Source organism: Oratosquilla oratoria, chromosome 2, assembly GCF_046742065.1.
Source record: "Oratosquilla oratoria isolate Oo_2021 chromosome 2, ASM4674206v1, whole genome shotgun sequence".
NCBI classification, from domain to species: domain Eukaryota; kingdom Metazoa; phylum Arthropoda; class Malacostraca; order Stomatopoda; family Squillidae; genus Oratosquilla; species Oratosquilla oratoria.
Window position 1 is genome coordinate 77,977,321 of NC_134778.1, and position 15,000 is coordinate 77,992,320.

At 45.7% G+C, this 15,000-nt stretch overlaps 1 protein-coding gene across 2 annotated transcripts in view; it reads right to left on the bottom strand.

The window, feature by feature from the left end:
* Nucleotides 1–814: 814 nt before the first annotated feature.
* LOC143040399 (uncharacterized) overlaps nucleotides 815–15,000 on the bottom strand; it is a 135,996-nt gene continuing 121,810 nt past the window's right edge. For both annotated transcript variants that reach the window (XM_076211456.1, XM_076211447.1), the window contains 9 exons: nucleotides 9,628–9,727; nucleotides 8,441–8,616; nucleotides 6,200–6,393; nucleotides 4,899–5,182; nucleotides 3,528–3,877; nucleotides 2,661–2,795; nucleotides 2,258–2,482; nucleotides 1,210–1,361; nucleotides 815–1,098 (listed from right to left, as the gene is read on the bottom strand). In XM_076211456.1, coding sequence (XP_076067571.1) covers nucleotides 978–1,098; nucleotides 1,210–1,361; nucleotides 2,258–2,482; nucleotides 2,661–2,795; nucleotides 3,528–3,877; nucleotides 4,899–5,182; nucleotides 6,200–6,393; nucleotides 8,441–8,616; nucleotides 9,628–9,727 — 1,737 coding nt within the window. In that variant the 3' untranslated portion in view covers nucleotides 815–977. The remainder of the gene's footprint in view (nucleotides 1,099–1,209; nucleotides 1,362–2,257; nucleotides 2,483–2,660; nucleotides 2,796–3,527; nucleotides 3,878–4,898; nucleotides 5,183–6,199; nucleotides 6,394–8,440; nucleotides 8,617–9,627; nucleotides 9,728–15,000) is intronic.

The following is a 15,000-nucleotide window of genomic DNA, read 5'->3' on the forward strand; positions in this document are numbered from 1 at the left end:
GTAGGGTGGATGAGGAAGGAGAGGAATGATGTTCATCAGGGTGTGAGGGAATACATGATATTAACTGAATAATGAACTTCTAGTGTAGGTATCAGAGACCCTATGATGTTAAAGGAAGTATGAAGGAGGTGGGTGGACTAACGTTGAAAGGGCAAATTTTTATTACGGTGGTGATAACTAGGAAAGATGGTGGTATAATACTTGTAAGAATAAGACTCGAGATGATGATTAAAACACATGTAGAGGTTGTAATAATTACATAAACGGTGATTATTGAGGAGATGACTTGGAAATTGTAGTGACAATAAAACATGCATGGTGGGTTTGAATATAAAACGTATACTGAGATTATGACGAAATGATGTTGGTGATTTTATTAGACTTATGTGGCGACTAACTGTGGTGATGGTGACGTGATATATTGTGATGATTGTGGCATTACAAAAAGCTGCCATGAATATGATGATATAGTATTGTACGAGTATATGAGGACTCCTATAATATATAGATCTCCCCTTACGAATGCAAAGATGGTGATGCTAATATGGCGACATTGGTGATATTATACAATTATGGAGCGATGACTGAGGCATTTCGATGATGATGATGATGGGAGATGATGATGATGATAATGATAATGATGATAAGTGATGATGATGATAACTCTTCATGACATTTCTGGCACTGGTGAGAATGGTGATAGAATAAGTAATACTATTTCCCGAAGCCAACGACAATATGGCTTCGGACGACTTGACGTAATGTCGTCGAGACAATGTGATGTTTATTTACACTATACGTGTGCAGCACGCGCACACTTGCAGTCCTATTACGACATCCTGTCGCACGTCAAGGCATCCGCATCCACTTTGGGCAAGACGAGTGAAATCCGTCACGCCTACTTGGCGTCTGCAGTGACACATGTGCAAGTCCCTTTGTGTTCTTTGCAGCACAAACCATCTTCACGGCAGCTCCCCTCAGCTATTTTTTTCAATGACGTCCTGGATCCAACTGCGGTAATTGGACACTCGGGCGTATATGCCAAATTTGCCCTTTTTACCACAACCCTCGCCAAAGGAGGTGATTCCAAATATATGCCTGCAGCAAAGGAAACAACAGGATTAGGGGCGCGGGTCAACCGCCAACGCTGCATGTACTACATACATATTAAGGGGATTCTGTCAGGGTCATTGTCGAAAGCAAACTTACCATCGCCCGCTGTTGAAGCAAAGCAAGGGACCACCAGAATCGCCAGCACAAGAGTCGATCCTACCGCGACGGTAGCCCGCGCAGAACATGTTGTGTGTGATGTAATAATCCTCATAAACTGCTCGACACACTTCCGTCCTAATGATGGGAACCTGTTTCAAAAAGGAAAAAGAAAATATGTATTTGGTATATCCCTTATAAGGGAGGTAGCCAACTAACGCACACGCACACTCACACCATCTTAGCTCCTCATGGATAAAGGGTTATCCCTGTCTCTTGCCCACTGCCTAGTTACAGAAGCGATGTAACAAGACACCAGATCCACAGCAAGAAAGTTTAATGTGCCTAAAATACGCACAGAACAGACAAAAACTAAGAGAATGACAAAAACCATATAAAGAAAATACTTTAAAGCAATTAGGTGGGGTACTATTCAGAAACTATAAAATTGAAGAAAAAAAATAAAGAAACATTAAATGTCTTTTGGAAAAATTAGATATAAAAATACGAGAAAATAAGAAAAGAGAAAAAAAGAGAAAAATTGAGCATCAGGAAAAATAATAAATTCAAGAAAGAAACAAGGCTTGCCAATGGAAGAGCTTGCTTGGCGCCTGAATCACGCCGCATCGCAAAATATAACATAAAATAAAGTGGCTCAACTAGTTAATTTAGACCCCAAACCACTCGTACACGAGAACGGGTCAACTTTGGAACTCTTAAAAGCATAAACACGTCTGAGGAGGTGACGACCATTCCGTCTGTACTGCTTTATCGTTAAGACCTCGTGACACATTTCTGTCTGAGTCGTCCTGACACAGTCTATGAGAATCTATGGGCCCACTCTTGCTCGTGATTCTGTAACAACCCTTAAACTTGACATTAACATGATCTTAACATCACACACACACACACACACACACACACACACACATTTAAGAACAATTTAGACACTGTGAGATACAGAGACAGGACACCACGAGTGTAGCTCCCCTTCCCGTAAGATACAACAAGTTAGATTACACACCGCGGGCGCAGTCTTGGTCCCTACCTGTGCTTCATGTAAAATATCCGTGCCGAAGATGTGTGTGTTCCGCTCCTTGCCCCACCCGATGATAGTGCACATACTCCCGACGGGCAGCGGAGTGTAGGAGTCCGGGAGACACACTGGCGAGATGTAGTTGTCCTTCGTGACAGGCTCAGGCAACTTGAGGAGCGCGACATCGTTGTCCACGGTCGTCGGGTCGTATTCTGGATGAATGTGAGACGCTTCCATCTGTCGACGGGGGAGGAGAAAGAGGAGGTGTGTGTCGGTGGATCAGCCAGAAAGGGGCACTGTATCATGAAAACACCCCAAGGCTTCTAACATCTGACACCCGGGAACCAAACCAGAAGCTTTGGACCAACGCTTCGCGGTGTCATTCCTTCCCTACGGAACTTATGTCATCACTTACGCGGAACTCCTTCTCGGAACCTTCGTCCACAGCCAGGTCGTGCTCGCCGAGACGTACATACAGCTTCTTCCGGACGCAGTGAGCGGCTGTGAGGACCCACCGCGGAGCCACCAGCGTACCCCCGCAGAACGCCTCCTGTAGGAACCGAAGAATGCAAGGATTTATGCCCCCAAAAGGGCACTCAATCAGCTCCTCGACCACCACACGTCGATGGCTGCACAAGCTAACATAGTCACGTGACACTGAAGTAACGAAGCAGGATAACATCGCTGTGTTCCCCGTGTCAACAGATGATTTCTCACAGATCGTCGAGTGTAACTTGCACATCTTTAACCATTGAGTCTTCTGAGTTAAGACTAACCTTTACTATCTACTTCTTTTATGCTATACGTCTCATGACCCACAATAACAGTTCTACGATTGATCTGGTGAGGACGTGATAAAATGAATCTGAATACCTGGAAATGAAGACTGATTCTGTGGGTATGAGAGGATCCCACCCTTTTCTCTGAGAAGAAGTTTCCCGTCCTACCTTCGCCCGATGCAGAACGTTGATATTCACACAACTGTTACAATCTTTACTTTTCGTGTAGTGATAGAGGCAACAAAGAAAAGCAGAAATAAAACAGTTGAATTAATAAGAACGATGGCTTACTGTCGAACCCCTTGAGAAGAGAAACACACATACGCGTGCGCGCATGTATATATCATATATATATATATATATATATATATATATATATATATATATATATATATATATGTATACAAAGAGCAAGAAGTATTTAGAAACATGGTCTTCAGGAGTGCAAAAGAGGCCTTACCAAAGAGCTCTTGCGCTGACATTGGTTCGGCGGTGGAACTTACCTTATATCTGTTGAGTATAACCACTTGCCACGGCCACTTTCCCCGAGGTGCTTGCTGGCCGCCGATGATGCGCAGATTCCTCGAAGCCTTGGTGTAGTTGTTGGTGCCACATTCCGACGGTAAGACGCTATCCTTCACCGGGGAGTAGTAGTGTTTGCTGTGGCTCGGAGATCTTGAGGATGAGGAACTCGGTGTGTATGAAGGGGAGAACTTGGACGAAGATGGTAGTGAAGGGAAGACGAAAGGCTTGGAGGCCAATGAGGAATGGGATGGTCTCGAGGTACGGGACGAAGAGTGAAGCGGTTTGCTGACTCGTTCATACTTGTCGAACTGGGACACCGAGTTCGATACTGGAGGGGGCAAGACGAGCACGGAGTTACATAAATTGCGCACACAGGAAAAATAAATGCACATCCGCGCACGCGTACACACACACACACACACACACATCTCACCATTCCATCCAGGGACCAATGATGGGTACCTGCTTATGGTGCTCCTGCAAGATGGACATCAGAGAGAATCATCTCCCTGCGGCCTATTTTTCGGACCCATCAACTCTCACTTCCAAGTGAAGGTGCAGTCCCGAGGGGGTGACACTTGGTCCCCGGAGCGAGTCCACGATCTCTGCTTAACTTAAAATATTCCCTCTATCTTTTCACATAATGAAAGCTAACAACCGGCGACTGCTCCCCTCACCGTACTATTTTCAACCGGCAACACACAATCAGTCCCACAGTAGAGTAATATACCGGAGACCACAGTCCAATGTTTATTCCCAGAGAGATCGGGGGGGGGGGGGGGGGCGAAGACCGTTGACAGCCGCTGTGGGGTTGTGTGTTTCCATTCAGTGAAACTTTGAGTAATAGTAGTTATCACTGTAACTCCATTCATATACAAGTTAAACAACCATGGTGACATGGCACATCCCTGCCACAAACCAAACGAACGGAACTGGCACGGTGTGTGTCCACAGGGGTGCCAGCCACAGCTTTATATCATTCGGACAACTCCCAATGGGTGTCAGAACCACAGAGAACCCCGCTCCTGTTAGGTACGCTTTGTTCGGTGGGATTATTATTTATTAGCCTGCTACAGCCAATGGCGGGTGACGCACATCCCACCTGGCATCATATTTGGGTAAGCGCGTTGGCAGATTCGGTTAAGAATTATCAATCTCGTACTTTGCAGCTCGAAGCAAAACACCCCCATTCAAAAGCAAAGAACTAGTGTTCTAGACCATCATTTGGCGATCATCATTGAGCCAAGAACGATCATCGTTGAGCGATAATTACACCGAGCAAAACGTACCTTTATTTCCTCATACCCTCACCGTGGTCATCTGGTAACATACAACGGAGCGGCACTTACATATGTCGTGAGCCACATGGCTCTTGTCTTGCTTGTTCTTGTCCTTTCGGCGACTGGGTTTTCTTTCGCCCACGAGCTTCGAGCTGCTGCCGCTGCTGCTGCTGCTGTGGCCGCCCATGTCGCCCCGGTCGCTATCGGCGATGACGCTGTTCGAAACCCGGGATTCCTCGGTATTGGCGTGGCGGCTTCGCCGATACCACTTCTCGCACATGGACCCGTACGAGTAACAGTAGGCTTCTTCGTGGATGACCCGCTGCCCGCAAAACAGAGGGTACTTGCACGATCTGTGGAGCAGTAAATGGGTTTCTCTTTTTATTTTGCCACCAGGACAAACCGTGTGTGCATGCATGCGTGCGTGCCTGTGTATATATGTATATATGCAAAGTAGACCACTTGGAAAAAAAACTAACGAAGCAGAGCGCTTTCGTATATTACATCTTCAGTGCAACTTGTTGCACTGAAGATGTAATATACGAAAGCGCTCTGCTTCGTTAGTTTCTTTTTTTCCAAGTGGTCTACTTTGCATAAGTGAACACACGTACCCGTGTTCTTATTAGCATCATATGTATATATGTGTGTGTGTCTCTTTGTGTGTGTGTGTGTGTATGTGTGTCTCTTTGTGTGTGTGTGTGTCTGTGTGTGTGTGTGTGTCTTTCTGTGTGTGCGTGTGTTTGTGTGTGCGTATGTATGTGTGTCTCCTTCTCTGTGTATGTGTATTTTTACCTAGTTGTATTTACCTAGTTGTATCTTACAGGAAGAGGAGCTACGCTCGTGTATCCCGCCTTTGCATCTCGCAGTGTCTAGTTTGCTCTTAAATTCGTGTATGGTTTTTGCACACACTATTGTTTCGTGTGTGTGTGTGTGTGTGTGTGTGTGTGTGTGTGTGTGTGTGTGTGTGTGTGTGTGTGTGTGTGTGTGTGTGTGTGTGTCGATGCGTGTGTGTGTGTGTGTGAGTGTGTGTGTCGCTGCGTGTGTGTCTGTCGCTGTGTGTGTCACTGTGTGTGTGTGTGTGTGTGTGTGTGTGTCGCTGCGTGTGTGTGTGCGTGTTTGTGTGTGTGTTCAGGGCAATGAACACACATCCCATAATGGCATCTCTACTCTATATCATGGTGTTAGTAGACAAAATAAACACAAAGGTCAAATGAGGTTTAAAGTGGAAGTAATTCTTACCCTGCCGCCAGCGAGTTGAACCAAGGGCATGAATCACCGAATTCCAAGCTACAAAGTCCTCTGCAAGGGTCACCGTCCTACCCTCCTGATAGAGGGAGCTGGCGACGTTAAATCGCATCACCATTTCTTACCTGTACCTCCTGGTGAGGCATGACTTCCGACAGGGTGACCACCGCGACCATTTGGTGTAGAACATAGAGTTGAAGTTCAACAGATCCTTGACGTCGTTCTTCGGCGGCTGCCGGGTGAACTCGTCCGGCCGGATGACGTGGAAGGGCGTCCTAGCGGCGCGGCGACAACGCTTCCTCGGGCAGGTCCTCTCCTCCTACGGGAGCGGCGGAAAAAAATGAACCATTGGTTAGCATGAAGTCTGGACTGGTTGAAAAGGAGAAGGTATGTATGTGGGTGGGCGGGGTTGGGGGGTCACTCTTACGGGATAAGTCTAGTCGCTTTCATTGTATGTTATATTCAAGGTCCATGTTATATTATAGTTGTGTGGAAACGCGGGTACTGTCAATAATCGGGACGGAAGAGGTGTGGAGTGGAGTGGGGTATGGGAGGGAGGGCCTTGCGTTGACTTAGTATACCAACAAAGTGGGAATGGGAATTGGAGATTTAGTAATAGGGACAGGGTGAAAGACGATTTTTATTTCAAGTGAAAGATAAACTGAAATGAGAAGACGCAGTACAAAAGAAAGACGTTGAGGAAGTGGATGTTAGTAGAGGAAAAGTATGCGTGTCCGTATTTCCACTTGTGGGCGTGGTAATTTTCGTGTGATGTGTGCGTGTGTGTGTTTGTGCGTGCGTGTGTGTGTGTGTGTGTGTGTGTGTGTGTGTGTGTGTGTGTGTGTGTGTGTGTGTGTGTGTGTGTGTGTGTGTGTGTGTGTGTGTGTGTGTGTGTGTGTGTGTGTGCGCGCGCGCCCGCGTGTTTGCAGCGAGGAATGAGTCTATCTCATTTCTCGTGTGTTAGGCATAGAATACACATACATAATAAAATATATATAGATAACTTAGTCATGACAGATCCAAACCGACCGGTGTGTTCAAAGATATAAGAACACAAGTGTCAAAAACTTATCTAATTTCCACAACACACATATCTGAAAGTACTTAAGGAATTTGTGCATTCATACTCTAGCGCAAGCTGCAGCACATTAATGCACAACCAGTCTAGATTAATCATGGCTAAAAGTGATAGGAATAGAACAAGTGCATATATAAAAGTTGAGAATATAAACAAGATGGAATGAACACATGAATTTGAAATGTTCACAGACAATCCAATCATGATAGATCCAAGCCGAACAGTGTGCTCATTGATACTGGGACATAAGTGTCGAAATCTTACTGTCTTTCCCCAGTCACACACAGATGAAAGTAGTTGAGTGATCTGTGTGGTGACACTTGGATAAAGGCTGCGACAATTATAAGATCAACCACAACTGGTAAAAGGATTAAAACTAAACACATCTTGTGTTTAAAGGTGTAGGTTAGGACGTAGACAACAAGTCTGTGCTGTTAGGTCTGGTTGTTATGTGTCGTATCACATGTTCGTGCTTGGCGTGATATCTTTCAGGATGTCTTAATGTATTGTGTTTTCATACTGGTTAAGTAGTTGGATGTTTGCAGTGTAGAGAAATTATTCAAATGTTCTGGAGTCGCTTTATTTTGGGTTCCTGGTGAAATGGGCTCAATCAAGAAGATTGGTATTGTGCTGGTCTGAACCACGCTACGTATAGTTGGCGCTTCGTGGGTTCGAAACGCTTCAGTTTGCTCATCGCAGTCTTAGATTTTGCTCTCTGAAATCGAAAGTTTTGAGTCTAGATTGACTACTGTCCAGTGTGTTTCCCAGCACATTGATATGATCCTTGACTGGGATGTTTGTACGGTTTATTTTAAGTGGAGTTTGCGTCACTGTTCTGTTGTTTTGCTGCAGTTAGACGGCTTTATATATTGAGGCATTGGTCTTACTCTATCACTTCTGCTCCTATGCGAGTGCCCCGTCAAATATGTTATGTATTACGTGTTTTGTGTATATGTGTTTCATGTCACCATATGCTATCAGCTATAGTAAGGGCCAAACTGCTTAGAAAGACCGGCTATGCAAAATCGTTCGTATATACTGTAGGCTGTAAAGAATTGTGGTGAGGAAAGAGATTCATGGCAGTCCAGCCTTAGATACAAAAGATGAGGACAGGGAACCCCGCCACCTTATTCCTATTGTCCTGTCATCCAGGTAGTTGGAGAAAAAACCGTGAGAAAGGCAGGGCAAAGTCGAAGCAGAGGTACAATTGAGGACCTTCGTGCCAGACATCGCTGAATGGTTTCTTCACTTCCTGACACACGACAAAGAGGCAAACACACAAGCACACCTTGAGTACGGCGTTCCCACAGAGTCTGGGCATGACGCATGCGCGGGTGCGGCTCTGCTTGCACTTGCGGGAACAGCGGGACCACCGAGACCAGGGCGTGTAGATGCTGGTGCTGCTGCTGCTGCTGCTGCTAGCGCTGTTTCCTCGGCCGCCGTCCAGAGCCGACGTCAGACTATCTGGGGGGTGAAAGGAACAGTTTCACGAGAAGTTAGTTCTTCTTCATATTCACCTGCTTCATCATAATTCATTAATGCACATTAAAGAATACGCATATTACCTTTGAGACAGAATTAACTGAAAGATAAAATCCACACGAAAGCAAACAAAACTTTAAATTGTACGACGTTCGCTTTCCTCCTGGAATAGACATTATTTAATTTCAACATTGCCCATGATTCCTACCAGAAAATCCAATATAGGGACAGTAGAACCTAGTCTACTCTCATGCCGGCGATGTAATAATATTATCTTTATAGTTAAGCTAAGCTAATCTGTGGCGTAAAAATTTTAAGTCCACCATGCTGATTGTGGATACAGTATGCCCAAAGTTTGAGTCTTGAAGTCTGTGGATCTAGTTGATCCACTGCAACCCTCTCCCTTCCTTCCCCAATTGAGAGTCTATGGGTGAAATCCGTCATGTATTGACCCTTCTGTTCCAGGACATTTCATTCAGTCAATGGCATCAGACTGAGCAGCATAACGAGCGTTGTGCCACAGACTTCCTCTCAACGACCGACTGACCGTCTACTTTTCGAAGAAATTGCGGAAGTTGGAGTTGGTTGCAGGAAGACAGCTGAGCAATCAGAAAAACGGGAAATGACTCGTTGTGGGGACGAACGAAGTGGTCTGTACAGAAAAAATAGAGAGAGAGAGAGAGAGAGAGAGAGAGAGAGAAGAGGGAGAGGAAGAGGGAGAGAGAGAAAGAGAGAGAGAGAGAGAGAGAGAGAGAGAGAGACAGAGAGACAGAGAGAGAGGGAGACAGAGAGAGAGGGAGGAAGAGAGAGAGAGAGAGAGAGAGAGAGAGAGAGAGAGAGAGAGAGAGAGAGAGAGAGAGAGAGAGAGAGAGAGAGAGAGAGAGAGAGAGAGAGAGAGAGAGAGAGAGAGAGAGAGAGAGAGAGAGAGAGAGCGAGAGACCGTCCTGCAAAAGAAGAAAAAAAAAAAAAAATCTTGGTCACTTGTTGCCCTACCGATGTGGTGGTGCGCGCCTGCGTGGACGGAAAACGTGGAGTGGTGACTGTTTGGCGCCTGGTCCGGGGAGCCGAGACGCAAGCGGCTGCTCTCCCCGATCTGAGAAGACAAAACAAAGGAAAACGTGTCAACGTAATCATAAGTCTTTGATTAAGCGGACGTTATACATAGATAATTATGAAATTCAGGGAGGAGGTTACTGGACGTTCTACGTAGATAATTATGAAAATTAATTCAGAGAGGGAATTAGCAATTACTGGACGTTATACATAGATAATTATGAAATTCAGGGAGGATAATAATTGACGTTCTACGTAGATAATTATGAAAATTAATTCAGAGAGGGAATTAGCAATTACTGGACGTTATACATAGATAATTATGGAATTCAGGGAGGAGATTAAAGATGTTAAACGTAGATAATTATGAAATTCAATTCAGAGAGGAGATTAGCAATTACTGGACGTTCTTCATAGATAATTATGAAATTCAGGGAGGGGATGAACAATTACTGGACGTTCTAAATAGATAATTATGAAATTCAGGGAGGGAATTAACAACAAAATACAAGAAGTTATATGTGCACCACCCAGTTTAAATCATGAAGGTTTAGAAATTAAAATCATCACTTTAGGAACTGACAAAAAAGAATATGCTAAAATCTATAAAAAAAAAAAAAAAAATCTTATCCCACCTATCTTAGACCAATACATGAATACAGTTTACTGCATATGTGTGGCTTATTTCATCCACTCAAACTTTGAGAAAGGTGTTGACTCCGTAAATACTGGGATTGGGTGAAATATCCCGTTAACCCATTAAACTCCGATGACAAGATGTCTTGTCATTTGGTCAAATAAAACAAAAAATTATAAAACACCAAAATGTTTGATCCAACACCAGAAAAATCTGACGTCAGTCCTCCTCGCTTCGCTCGCGCTCGCGAGCGAAGCGAGGAGGACTGACGTCTTATTTTTCTGGTGTTGGATCAAACATTTTGGTGTTTTATAATTTTTTGTTTTATTTGACCAAATGACAAGACATCTTGTCATCGGAGTTTAATGGGTTAAGCTCGTTTTACACTTATCGACTTTTGGCCGTGCGCCGTCCACGACACGACGTCGTGCCCTAAAATTACCATGGGTGTCTACGGAGGCTTTCATTCGTGGTCGTGACGTGTGAAAGCGTCCAAAGACATCCACGATTGTTTGAGAATACGACGTCGTGTCGTGGACGACGCACGGCGAAAAGTCGATACGTGTGAAACGAGCCGTCTTTGTCCTTGTGATTTATAGTGGAGGAACGTTCTTTTGGCTTTAGCCGCCTTCTGAAGGGATTACCACACTGGGCTTCTATTGGCTACACCAACTCCGACGGTTGAGAGTTCGTTTGAGTAAAAATGACTTCGGTTAAAGATATTTTACTTTTCAAATCTCCAAATATCTTTCACTCGTATATAACAAAGCTGAATGATGAATTATGAGATTATAAGCCTAAAGTAATGTTAGACATACTGTTGAAATGTTCTTAGAGAAGTCTAGATTTCTGCATGCGAAGTCATATTCTAGTTATTCAAATGGAGGTTGGAGGTAGGATGTCGGAGGAAAATTAGTCCAGTGTGATAACCTCTTGAAGGCTCTTCCCGTCCCATGTGTACCTCACCCCCCCCCCACCCCGTCTCATCCTCTTTCCATGTCCGTCTGCTACTTTGTTTTTGTTGGCTTTGCATGTCCGTAGACCTTTCAGATACATATGCAATATGCACAGCTTCGGGATGTTTCGTTTTGAATGTATAAAAGATTAATTTCCTTTGCTAAAAGTGTAAAACACACACACACACACACACACACACGCACACCACGCACACACACACACACACACACGGCTAGACGGCGCAGTGGTACCTTTCACAACCGCTAATCCAGCGGTCCCAGTTCGATTCCCGCCCAGGGCTGAGTTAATACCGGCATCTATGCACTGAGAGCCGGTACTCCAACTCTTGCGGGCAAGGAATTGTGTGTGTGTGTGTGTGTGTGTAAGGTTACAGCATTACCCGATATATTGGGCCATGTATGAGCTCTGAGCTCACACTCATATGGGTAATGCTGTGACCTTACACACACACACACACACACACACACACACACACACACACACACACACACACACACTCACACACACACTCACACACACACACACAAACACACACACACACACACACACACACACACACACACACACACACAAACACACACACACACACACACACACACTCACACACACACAGGGCTTGTTGAGGTAGTGATAGCGACTTGAACTGCTAACTTAGCTGTCTCGAGGTCGGACGACATTGCAAGCAGTCATCTACTACCTTTGGCAAGGAGTTAGTGTGTGTTTGTGTTAGTGTGTGTGTGTGTGTGTGTGTGTGTGTGTGTGTGTGTGTGTGTGTGTGTGTAAGGTCACAGCATTACCCATATGAAATATAGAACTCTCATCTAGTAGGATAATAGTCGTCGATCACGAGTCCAACGCGTGATCCAAAACAATGGTGAATTGCACGCACATAATGATTGGAGAACAAAGGACAACCCAACAAGCATAGCTCCTTTCCTGCTTACTACAATTAAGTAAACACACACACACACACACACACACACACACACACACACACACACACACACACACACACACACACACTCGAGATATACATTACTTCCATGCCTGTTAGTACTTATCCCTTCTATTCCACCTGCCGCCAGAAGATTCTATTCATGTGTATGCAACCCTCCTCCACTCTATTTGACGGCAGGCGATTTTATTCAACCATTTAGATAATGGGGTGAAAGGGGCTTTGAGCAAGAGGCGAGTGTCTGCTCAGCAGTGAAGGGAGAGGGCAGCGGATAGGGGTGATTGGAGAAGGGTTGTGTATAGATGTTTTGACGCAGCCCGAAGGGATTTCTCCCCATCTTCTCTATTTTCTGCATGAGGTCGCCGAGTACGTGAAGCGACCCTGTCGTGGATGTGCTGTGTCTTGCTGCATTGCTTCTGGCTCGGGCAGTGGGATGGAGGCAGGGATAACCCTTCATCCACGAGGAGCTAAGATGAAAGGGGGAAAAGGGTGGTGGATGGGGGTGGAGGGAAAGGGAGTGGATGCGTGCTTGCACTTGGCTACCTCCCCACGTGGAAGGTTAATTTATCACCATATCATTCCATTACTACTAAACTCCCTTGAAGTTGGAGGTTAATTTATCATCATTATTCCATTGTATCACTGAACTTCATTATTTCTATCTTCCAGTAACGGGAAGAATGACCGAAATCTTTCCGACTTCCTCCTTCCTCCTTGCGTTGGAGACCTTCCAGAACGCCGTCCCCGGTTTCAGCGTTCTTCTTGCAGGTCTTGGACGACACCGGGAGCTTCTTCGATGAGGTTTCTTTCGTTTACCTCTTGAAGGCCACAGGAATCCAGGAAGCCCGTTGTTCTGGAGGGATCACGAAAGGAATCCAGGATCCAACTCTTTCCGGGTTTCTTCTGGAGACGTGCTGGTTTCCAAAAGTATTGGAAGGATGTTCGACATCTTCCGGAACGTTTGTCTTCCGGGGGTTGGTCGCTTCTTTAGCCTTCTTTCTGGGGAATACAATAGAGATGAAGGACGCTTGTCGTTCAAAGTCCAGAACGCCTGGGATCCAAGAAGGAAGTCTTTCATACTCCCTCCTGAAAGTGTAGACCACTACCAGATGGTGTAAAGAGACTGGTGAGGGATTCTAAAATGATATTCTCATCCTCCTCACGGGATTCCTAGTCTCTGAGGACGTTCTTGGGCTTGGCTTCGGGCTTGTATAAGTAGCGGACGCCACACACCAAAGCTTCCTCGAACTCTGTGTCCTGGTCTTCAGGAGGTTTTCTTCTTATTTCGCCTCTGTAAAGTAAACGGACGCACCATAAACAGTCGTCCTCGAGGGTGCCTTGTTCCTTCGCTTTCCTTAAGGTCTCTGTCATGATCTCCTGAAGGCCACAGGAATCCAGGAGGTCGTTCTGGACTTTGAGACCCGAGCGTCCTTCATCCTTGTTGTATTCCCAAGAAAGAAGTCTAAAGAAGCGACCTGGCACCCGGAAGACAAACGTTCCGGAAGGTGTCGAGCATCCTCCCAGAACCTCTGGAGACCAGCATGTCTCTAGAAGAAATCCAGAAAGAGTTGGATCCTGGATTCCTTTCGTGGTGCCTCCAAAACGACGGGCCTCCTGGATTCCTGTGGCCTTCAAGAGGAAAACGAAAGAAACCTCATCGAAGAAGCTCCCGGTGTCGTCCAAGATCTGCAAGAAGAACGCCGAAACCGGGGACGGCGTTCCGGAAGGTCTCCAACGCTTCTTCAGAACCCCAGATGGAGGGTCTGGAGGCCAGCACGCCTCCAGAAGAAACCCGGAAAGAGTTGGATCCATCTAGAAACCTCTTCTTCATTGAGGCTTGTGAAGGCCGATTATTCGAAAAGAAGATGGATGCTTTCGATTATCTCATCTATTTCTTTCGATGCGAACTGGATTCCTGTACAGGACAGTTCGTCAGGGGTGTCAACCCCGGCTCTGGTCTCTTTCCTTGGGCGCTTTCTTTTAGGTGGATCGTCTCGCCAATGTCCGAAATAATTCAATAGCCGCTTGACGTGTTGTCTCCACAATGCCGGTAGGTCCATAACTACCCAATTCTTCCATGTATTACACGTCCCATAAAATCCACCCATATGACTGTATTCCTAAGCCCATACGATCCCACAGGTCGACTTTCTTCGAAATCCCTTTGGTCGTTATTACTCATGGCCCGATTTTCCGAAGACGTACTGCGTACAGAGACTCAAACTCGAGCTACAGAAGGCTGCATCCACTCAAACATCCCCCAATTTATCCCAGGGTCCAGGAGGAGAGACCCTGTCTTCGCGGACCCCGCGGGAAGGGGGCAGATTTTATGCGGGAGAGCAGATCGCTGACCCAAATTGACCCAACCCAATCATCCCATCGGTCACCTTTACATAAAAGGAAGAAAAACACATACTAACCCAAATACTAGTATGCACACACACATACACACATACACACACATGCACAACTCGTGGCGCAGTTGGTAGAGGCCCCGGTTGCCACTACGGAGGTCCGGGTTCGAATCCCGCCCAGGGCTGAAATAATTTCAGTATCGCTGCGGGTTGTTACTCCAACTCTCGTGGGTGGGGAGTTGGGTGTGTGTGTGCGTGTAAGGTCACAGCACTACCCATAGATCGGTCATATACGAGCTCTGAGCTCTCTTCCGGGAGGGAAATAGCTGTCGATCACGAGTCCAATAACACGTGATCCAAAGACCATGGTGAATCACATACATACACAC